Source organism: Rhipicephalus sanguineus, unplaced genomic scaffold (assembly GCF_013339695.2).
Source record: "Rhipicephalus sanguineus isolate Rsan-2018 unplaced genomic scaffold, BIME_Rsan_1.4 Seq244, whole genome shotgun sequence".
Classification (NCBI taxonomy): Eukaryota; Metazoa; Arthropoda; class Arachnida; order Ixodida; family Ixodidae; genus Rhipicephalus; species Rhipicephalus sanguineus.
In genome coordinates, this window is record NW_023614852.1 from 45,187 (window position 1) to 54,402 (window position 9,216).

The 9,216-nt window shown below is 45.0% G+C and overlaps 1 protein-coding gene across 1 annotated transcript; it reads left to right on the plus strand.

Moving 5' to 3' along the window:
- The first annotated feature begins 1,875 nt into the window (after window positions 1–1,875).
- LOC119376841 (normal mucosa of esophagus-specific gene 1 protein-like) lies at window positions 1,876–8,524 on the plus strand. The gene is made up of 4 exons (XM_037646534.2): window positions 1,876–1,953; window positions 2,907–2,992; window positions 5,694–5,755; window positions 7,813–8,524. Exons 1-4 carry the CDS (start codon window positions 1,885–1,887, stop codon window positions 7,842–7,844), a joined length of 249 nt encoding a protein of 82 aa, XP_037502462.1. The 5' UTR covers window positions 1,876–1,884; the 3' UTR covers window positions 7,845–8,524.
- The last annotated feature ends 692 nt before the right edge of the window (window positions 8,525–9,216 follow it).

Sequence of the window (9,216 nt, forward strand, 5' to 3'; positions counted from 1 at the left end):
CTTAGATTTAGGTGCACGTTAAAGAATCCCAGGTAGCCGAAATTTCCAGAGCCCGCCACTACGGGGTCTCTCGTAATCATATCGTGGTTTTGGGACGTAAAACCCCAACAATTATTATTACATTGTCGATGTCAAATAGCATAACGGCGGCTTATCGACACTCGCCATGTTGTGAAAACGCGCCAAGCGAAGTAACGCGCTTACTTGCACGCGGAACATTTATAGGCGTTCGAATCTACCTGCGAGGCATGCGCTTGTGGCAATGGTTAGAGCACCGGGCATTGGTACTTGAGACGTAGAGTTACATTCCGCCGCCGGAAATAATTAACATTTTGTTGATGTTATGTCTCACCGAAGGTGATCGCCAATGTAAAACCCGTCGTGCTGGACAAAACTAATAATTAGAACAGCTGAATTGTTCAATGTTTCAAAAATAGAGTAGGTCTGTTACGGATGGAGTACGCGGTGCCATTGATGGCACTAATATCTTAACGGTGCCAACAGATATTCGAGCGCTCGTGTTTTTCAATTCCAAAAACTTAATTAGAGCGCAAACACACGACACACTCACACCCACAGACACACACACACCACGTGGCTGTTGCTGGGTGTGTGGGTGTGTGTGTGGTGGGTGTGAATGTGTCGTGTGATTGCGCTCTAATTAGGTTTTGGAAATGATCTACCAACTAGCCCAACCACAAGTTCTTTTACGTGTTTTTCAACTTTATCATCAAAGAATATTCGACGTTTATCGACACAAAATGTGCTTCCGGCATGTCCGCCGTTGTCATGCCGAGCAAAACTGTTGCCGGAATGTCGTTCTCCACGAAAGCGTTGCATAGTCCCTGGGTTCATTTTGGCGATCTGTGACGTTATGATGAGCATATCGTGACGTCATCACACGATGATATCTTTCATCATCGTGTTGACGCCAACGCCGCGGGACGCCGACGGTCAATTTCGCGTTTGATGAGGCATCTGAGGCTTTCGTCGTAAAATAGAGAGATAGAAAGGAAAAGGGCAGCTGCTGTGCTGCAGTCACGTAGGCCCACACACTGGCGATGGATGCTTCCTGGCAGGATGCTACGTGCTGACAGCCAGGTCTCTCAAAAGGGCGTGGCCGTGGGAAGTCGAGCACCAGGACAGGGAGGCGTTGACGGCATTGAACTTGAAGCGCGTCGATTCGAAGCGTTGACGGCGCTGAAGGGCGACCGGGAGCTCTTCGAACCACGTGCGCTCGTCGCTCCGACCTCTGCCGGCTATAGCGCTTGCGAAAGCCGGGCGACCCTGCGGCAGCGTTTATACAAGCGCGAAAATCTATTTCGGTGCCTTGTTCCTCCTCGCTCCCTTTTGACGTCTCTTCCTGCACTTTGACGGGTGTTGTGAGATCTGTCTTTGACGAGCGCCACTCTCGCGCGGCTTTCTTCAGAAAACGCGGCAGCCGCAAAGCCGGGACGCTCCAGATTTCGTGGCCGGTCACAAATTTTTGCGAGGTATTTATTGTCCTACTAAGTTCTTTTTCTTATCCACTTATATCATATTACGTACAGTGCGATTTTGATTGTTATAGTTTCATTAAGCTATCATTGCTGTGCTCTAATATAAGTAGTATTTCCAGTGTTATTTCACGTAAAAGTTTGGTATCATCTTCGGGAAGTCAATGTGATTTACATTAAATTAATCTAGCAGTCCAAAGCAACGCACGAGCTGTGGGAAACACCGTGGTTTCAGAGGACTACCGCTTCATTTCAAACATATTTTTAATGCACCGTTAATTGTCTTATGTACACGAGCGTTTCTTTCTCTCTTTTTTTATTCTTTCTTTTTTTTTTTTGCTGGCCAATAGACCGTGTTTTCTTCTTGTACCACAGGACAGCCGCAGCCATGCAGAAAATTAAGGACTCCGAAAAAATGAAGATCTTTGGACTCCAGGCCTTCAGAAAGCACAAGGAGGTACGAAACAACTGCGTACAGTTTTCAACCTGAATATTTCGGCCACACTTGGTTATCGTTTATGCATTGTGTCATTCATAAGAAAGTACGGCCAATATTGATGACTTCTATGGCATTATTGAAAAGTAAAGCTGTCGTAATGACACCAAACAGAAGACGTACTAAAAGTAGTACAAGCCTATGCTCAAAGTCCAGTCGTGATGATGAACAGTTAATGAGTACGTTAAACTAGCAATGCGAAAGGGCGCAATCTCAGTATGCTAAAGGCGTACACGACTACAATGCAAAAGAGGGGAAGATGCAGGCTGGAGGGACAGGCAATTGGTGACTAAGGCATCGATTTTAGGAATAGTGGAAAAGACACGCTGGTCGAATTCTCGGAAAGGAATCAACTACGAGTTAAGATACGCTGGCGAATAGCCGCTTTTTTTTCCCTCTCTTTTTTTCGCGTTGTGATGAGTGTTCATGTCAACGTAAAAAAAAAAAAACCTTCGACATACATTGCACGAAAGATTAATAATGGGTTGAGAAAGGAAAGTAAGAACGCTTCGTAGTATCCTTGGAAAATTGTCGCCATTAGCTTAGAGCGAGTATTATCATTCTTAAAATAGCTTCAGTTAACTGATAATCAGTCAGTCATGCGAGATGCTGTTACTCAAGAAGTCTAGTGCGAAGGTTGCGTTTCTTTTGTCTTCCAGCGAATTGAAGTTAAGTTTTTTGGGTAGCCATACATGGTACGCAAAGACAGACTCGCAAAAGCGTTCTCGAGCAGAACGAGAAGGACGGCAGTGGAGATAATGTCGTCCCTCTTTTTTTTTTACCTGTGTTCGTGTTTGCGCACCTGTCTTCCCGTACAGCGACATGTATTTACTTGTTGCAAAGTACTCAATAACGAAACTTCTTGGAGGAAATCAACATGCGCTTATTGTGTTACGTGTATTTCGGTCCTGCAGGTGATCCCTCTTGTCGCGATCATCTCAGTGGCCACCCTCGGTTGCATCGGCTTCAGCATGTACACGATGACCAAGCCGGATGTCCAGTGAGTTTGAGACATGATTATTGGGGCGGAAATATATATATATATATATATAATTTAGAATTTTAGAATTCAGTTGGTAATAAAGTTAGTGTTCCTATCAGTATTTCATGTACAGCCCCTTGAAACTGCATAGTTAATGTAAACGTTGTTTTCCTGTTTATATTAATAGCTTGTCTTAGTAGAATGTTCGTATTTCTTGTTCATTTTGTGTGTGTCCATGTTCTTTGCAATGTGAATATGGTTTCATTTATTTCCATTTTTAAACTGCGCTCCAAGTTGAACACACTTCTGCATAGGCCCGAGGATGACCTACAGCATTGTAAAATAAATAAATGAATACAGCAAGATCATGTCATACAGAGCAGGGACAGGATACACGAGATGTAATTGCAATACAGAACCAGCCGTTTCTTTATCAATATTCACTAATGCTTATAGCATGTTTTTTTTTATTACACAGGCATGTAAAGACACTGCGGCAACAAACCAACTGTTTTATGTTGCGCTATGCAGCAATTACTAAGTGTGTGTGTGTCACCATTAAATCATCCATGTTTTCAACGTGCATCATCACGCATTATTATAGACACCATCCGTCCATCTTTCGCAGACACATTTTCGGCGTGAATGCCGTTTTTCGCAAATGACTAATAGCACATTATATGAAGTGGAATTTGGAAAAGTAAATAAAGGGCCACGTTTCAGTAACATTAAATCAGTTGGTAGTTCGCACTCTCTGTCCATGTCCAATGTGTTCAATGGAGTAAACGTTTACCTAGCTACACTGTGCGAAGCACGATATGAAAGAGGTTCTAGCAGTCCATCCGCGTGACCCACATTCGCAGCACGACTTATTGCAGATGTGGTTTTGTTTTGCTCATCTCAAGTCTACCTGTGCGATGACGCGCCGCGGTGGTAAAGTGGTTATGCATGCTCGACTACGGACCCGAAGGTCGCGACATTGAGTCCCGGCAGCGGTTGGCCGCATTTCGATGTAGGCGAAATGCTAGAGGACTGCGTACTTAATTTAAGTGCACGTTAAAGAACAGGTGGTCGAAAATTTTCGGAGCCCTTCACCACGGCGTCCCTCATAATTATATCGTGGTTTGGGGAACGTAAACCCCCAACAATTATTCACCTGTGCGATTATTTTGGATATATTTCCACACTGCGGCCATATTGTAGTACCTGGGATAAGCCATACTGGGGGAAAACGCGACGCACGTGTCGCGTTGTTATTTTTATATTTCCTGCTTTATGCTTTCTTTTTCCTAACAATTCTTTTTTCCGTAATATCAGCCGCTTTCTTGCGCCAGTAAACTGTAATGGTCCAATTCATGTGGGTCGGTCCGGTGCACGCATTGCCAGACGCCCAGATCTGAGCCGGAAAACGCGCTACAAACGGAAACATGGGTCCGTGTCAGGAGCAGTGAACAGGGGAAAACATGAAGGCAGAGAGAAAACTTCCGGTGACACCCTATGTAGAGAATATGGCCACGGCCGCGCATCCCGTAGCAACGGGGCTCGCGAGCCAGTGTCGCTCACTGTCGTGTGCTATAGCACAGCATTAAAGCAAACGTTTTCGTCTGAAATGCTGAAGGTGAATACCTTCAGTACTGTACTGAAGGTGCAGCTAACAAAATCAGATGCTGGCCGCTCAAAATCAGCTCGGCGTCGCGAGACCCGATCAGAAACGTCACGCGTGACGTCACTGGTAGAGCGGCACGTCGACCCTGGCTCGGGCAGTAGTGATGCTGAGAAAATAGTGAGAAACCGCGAAGCGGCACGGCGTATAGGTTGCTGGCTCGCCAGTGACACGAGTCAAACCGCTGACACTGGCAGAATAGCGACGCTTGTGCAAACGTCGGGGCAGAACCTTGCCTTTCAGTCGAATTTTACGGCGGTGGTATGACGTCTTATACGTGACGTTTATGCTCAGGTCACGTGACCTCAACTTGCGAAGGTGCAAATACATGCTTCCCAACTGAGCGGACGATACGGCAAAAGCGTGGTGACGGAAGCAAAACCTCACTTGATCCGAGAGTGAATCTCGCGTCGGTACAACAGTTTCCTGGTGCTCAAAATCGGATTCGATTAATCAGCTACGAACCACCCGATCGTGATCGTTTCCCGTTTTTCGAACCACCAACGAGCCCCTCGAGCGCTCCGAAACGACCACCCGCGGATGCTCACAGCAAAACACCACTTTTTGGAGCACAAGAATCTTCATTCATCTTGCGCGTCTGAAGATTCTGGGATTTTACGAGCCAAAAACCACGCACGATGTTATTATCAGTCACGCCGAAGTGTGGTGCTCCGCAGTAATTTCAATCACGTGAAGTTCTTTAACGCGTAGCTAAATGTACGCGGGTGTCCTTGCAATTCGTCCCTGACTCCCTATCGAAATCAGGTGATTGCGAATCGAACCCGCGCCCTCGAGCTTAGCAGCGCGACACTACCGTATCAGGGTGTATTTCGTGCTTTCATACTCGGGTCCCGAAGGGCGTGCTCTTATCTGTGGGACAAAGCGATCTTGACAGGAAGAGCAGCGAGCACATAGTGGAAGAAATGCGTGTCAAATAGGCGATCACTACTGAATGGGATACGCCGCAACGAATGTAAAAAATGTCTCAGAGGAACACAAGTGTGGCATTACCCTATCGAAGCGTGTCTTTATTGTTGCTGTCTTTCATCATTTCAGGTGCAGCAGAAAAGACAAGATCCCGTCATGGATGCGGTACATGCGCCGACAAGACACAAAAGGTACGCATGTATGATGCAACACACAATATATGTCATCGAGCTTTCTATAGCCCGACACATTTCAGAGATGAGTCATTAAAACTCGAAGCGCGTATAGTGCGCCTGCAGTAATTATTCCATTTTAGTCGACGCCATTCCCTCAATTTGCTTAGCTTCTCCTGTACCGTACCCTAAGATACGCGTAGGGCTCCCAAAAAGCACGAGAGATAATATTGCGAACCTCAACTATGCCTAGCTGTGGGTTTTCATGCGCAAAATACCTGCGTAGGCCGTGCGCAGGGTTCACCATTAGAGGGGGTCAAGTTTCACCGCAGTAGTGCCATGGCCGGACAAAAACCAGGGGCTTAGCCAAGGGGGGGGTGGGGGGTCCAACCCTCCCCCCCCCCCCCCCCCTTCGGAAAAAAATTCTGGCTACGCCCCTGGACAAAACAATGTTTCAGTGATCGTGCTCGTCAACACTTCAATAACGTAAAGAATGGATATGGCAGCCACTTAGTTACCCATTGCGAGAAGTGGGCATGTGTTTCCCCATGTTTAAATTGAACCACGTTTCATAGTAAAAGGAAAAAACTAGAAGGAAAGAGCAATTATTGCGGCCTTCTGTATTCGAAACGAAGGCGACAACAGCGTTGTGCGCCATCTCTACTACTATCTGAAAGAGAGAGAAAACGTTTTGAAAGAAAGGTTATGGCTGTGCATAGAGATTGTGAATGGGTGTATTCGTCGTGCTGTTTCATCCTCTGCTCCAATCGTGAAAATACGAGCTGCTTTTGTTTTAACTGAATAGTTTGAGGAAATCGTTAAACAAGGAATGTCACTCCAACGTTTTTACAAGTAGACTTGTCTTCGTCAAGGCAGCAACTCTAATGTAGAGTTAGTTAGTTTAGTTAGTTCAAAGCAACGCTTGTGTCACAAAAACGCTGTAGTGGCTCTAGATCAACACTGCATCAAGGCAAATTATATATATATATATATATATATATATATATATATATATATATATATATATATATATATATATATATTATATATATTATATATATATATATATTATATATATATATTATATATATATAACATATATATTATATATATATATATATATATATATATATGAGCGTATTTGTCATGACCAGCAAACCTGCACAACATTTTTTAATTGAAACAGGCATGTGCAAACGTCATTAATTTTGGTTGAAAGGGAACTGAAAGCAACTTAGAATAGTAGCAGGATTTCACTTTGGTAGAATGCAAGTGATAACCTTTAAAATACATTACATTTTAAAATTTACTATACGTAGAGCATATAAGCCGGTATAACAAGATTTCAAACTTTAAAAAATAATGGATAGAGGGTAATATGTTCATTTAACCTTGAAGTGGGGGCTTCGCGGTAGTTGCGGATTTCCCCTGAATAGGTGTACTCACAGTATAGCATTTCTCTACTGCAGTGAAACCACCTTTACAGGGGGTTACATGCTGTTTAGTGTATGTTTATTCGTTCATTTCGAATACTTCGAAATTTAGATAATTCAAATTCGTGTCGAAGCAAATTCGAATACTGTAATATTAGTTCGAATATTCGAAGTGCTCGAATATTCTCACAAGCCTAGTAAAATGTCCACAGCTGCAGAGTCATAGAGGCTCTCGATTATTCTTTTCGATTTGGCCGCAAGCCAGTATATTTACCTCTTAAGGCGAAAGCCGTAAGTCTCGTTGCGCGGAGATCTCCAACGAAACACGGCAGGTGAATGAAGTGGTACCAAAACTTTCGGTGACCTTCTCCGAGCGAGAAGTGTGTGGAGAAGTAACGATGACGTCCGCGTGACGTCGTCAGATGACGTCACACGATGATGTCTTCAGACGAAGACAATCATCTGAGAACGCTAAGGTAACTTAATGCGTGTGTCTCACACTGCGGCTCGATATGTCTCGCAAGAAGTTCGGTCCCCGGTTTTAATGCAGTACCGAGTGGGAAGCAGGCCTTTGAATTCAAGTGTTAGAGAGTTGCTGCAGAAAATTTTTGTTTGTTAATTAGCTGATTACTGCTCTTGCAGCTCTACACAACGGACAAAAACTGGAAGCTTGACGAACGGACCGTCGAGGTGGAGAAGCTGCGCAAGGAGATCGGATCTACGCACTGAGCCTTCGTGAGGCTCAGCTCGAGCCATTATAGCGTCTTACGTTGCGTAGGCTGTGAATTCAGGCACCTAGCCAATCTGTGATCGGGGAAACAGAAAACTTCAGTGGACCGAAGCCTATAGTTTCAATTTCCTATGCGGACATATTAAACACCGCTCGAAAATTGCATTTCTGGCATCCCAAATAGAGGGACAATAGGGTAGGTGGGGGGGTCAAATTCATCCTCGTCACGAAATGTATTCTGGTTTATTCAATTTATGGTAAGAATTTGATCTGGGCGAGTATGTTCATAGCAACAGGAAGGCACAGAGCGACTGAGGCAAGGGACGAAGAACACAGCGCTCGTGTGTGGCGGGTGTTGTTCGTCCCTCAGTGCCTCAGTCGCGCTATGCCTTCCCGTTGTTATTCATTTATTTCCGAGATTTTCTGTCTCTGAACACGACGAAATCCCATCAACGAGTCATACGCTTCGCTGTAAAACGATTTTTGCCGCATTAGTAGATCACTCTTCACCAATTATATATCGCAACTTCTACCGCGAAAATGCGCGTTGTAAGCGAGAAAAGGTGGGAAAAGAATGTGGCGACGCCGCCTTGAAGTTCCTGCACCAACCTGCTGTGGTGTCATTCATTTTTGGACAGGGCTGGGCAGTATCGCAATACAAGAGTATCGCGATAGTATTTCAGAGATACTTTTGAGTATCTGTATTTCTGTATCGAGATACATTTGAAAAATGTATTTGTATCTCAGTAGTGAAATACTTTTACGATGTATCGCTTGTATCGCGATAAAATGTAGGACACGGGTATCTCGTTACATTTTCTTTTTTTCGGAAAAGAGTTGACGCGTGTTTCCAAAGGGTTATGACGTTTTTTTTTTTTCATTTGTTCTTAAGGAAAGGCGCGCCGTCGGTCGCCGACAGAAAGAGCAGCGATGGTTTCTCCTCATGCGCAGAATGGCCCCTGTGGTAAAGCGCGCGACGCCGCAGACGGCAGAATCGCGGAGGCAGTGTTGTCGGCCTCTGCCGACGAAAGTGGATGTCTCTCAAGGCCAGTGCAGCTCGCCTAGTTTTTTTTCGGGTGGCAAGCCATTACTTCGTGACCCCCCGCGCGGATACCGCCTGGAACAGAGGCTTTGCAATGCTTCCTCGTGCGTTCATTTCTCAAAGCGGCGGCACTTCTAAAAGCAGTTCCCATAGTCGCGGCGGAAGTGACTAGAAGATGGCTATCTTTGTCGCGCTTTCAGCCACCTCTCCAGCGTGTCAGGATGCGTTCCTAATTGATAACAAGCGTGAAACGGTCTTTTGTGGCACCAGGCTC

What these genes read in the sequence shown, in the direction of transcription:
- LOC119376841 (XM_037646534.2), top strand. Translation starts at nt 1,885, where the DNA reads ATGCAGAAAATTAAGGACTCCGAAAAAATGAAGATCTTTGGACTCCAG. An exon ending in CCTTCAGAAAGCACAAGGAG is followed by an intron (nt 1,954 to 2,906) that starts GTACGAAACAAC and finishes TCGGTCCTGCAG; the next exon opens with GTGATCCCTCTTGTCGCGAT. An exon ending in ATGACCAAGCCGGATGTCCA is followed by an intron (nt 2,993 to 5,693) that starts GTGAGTTTGAGA and finishes TCATCATTTCAG; the next exon opens with GTGCAGCAGAAAAGACAAGA.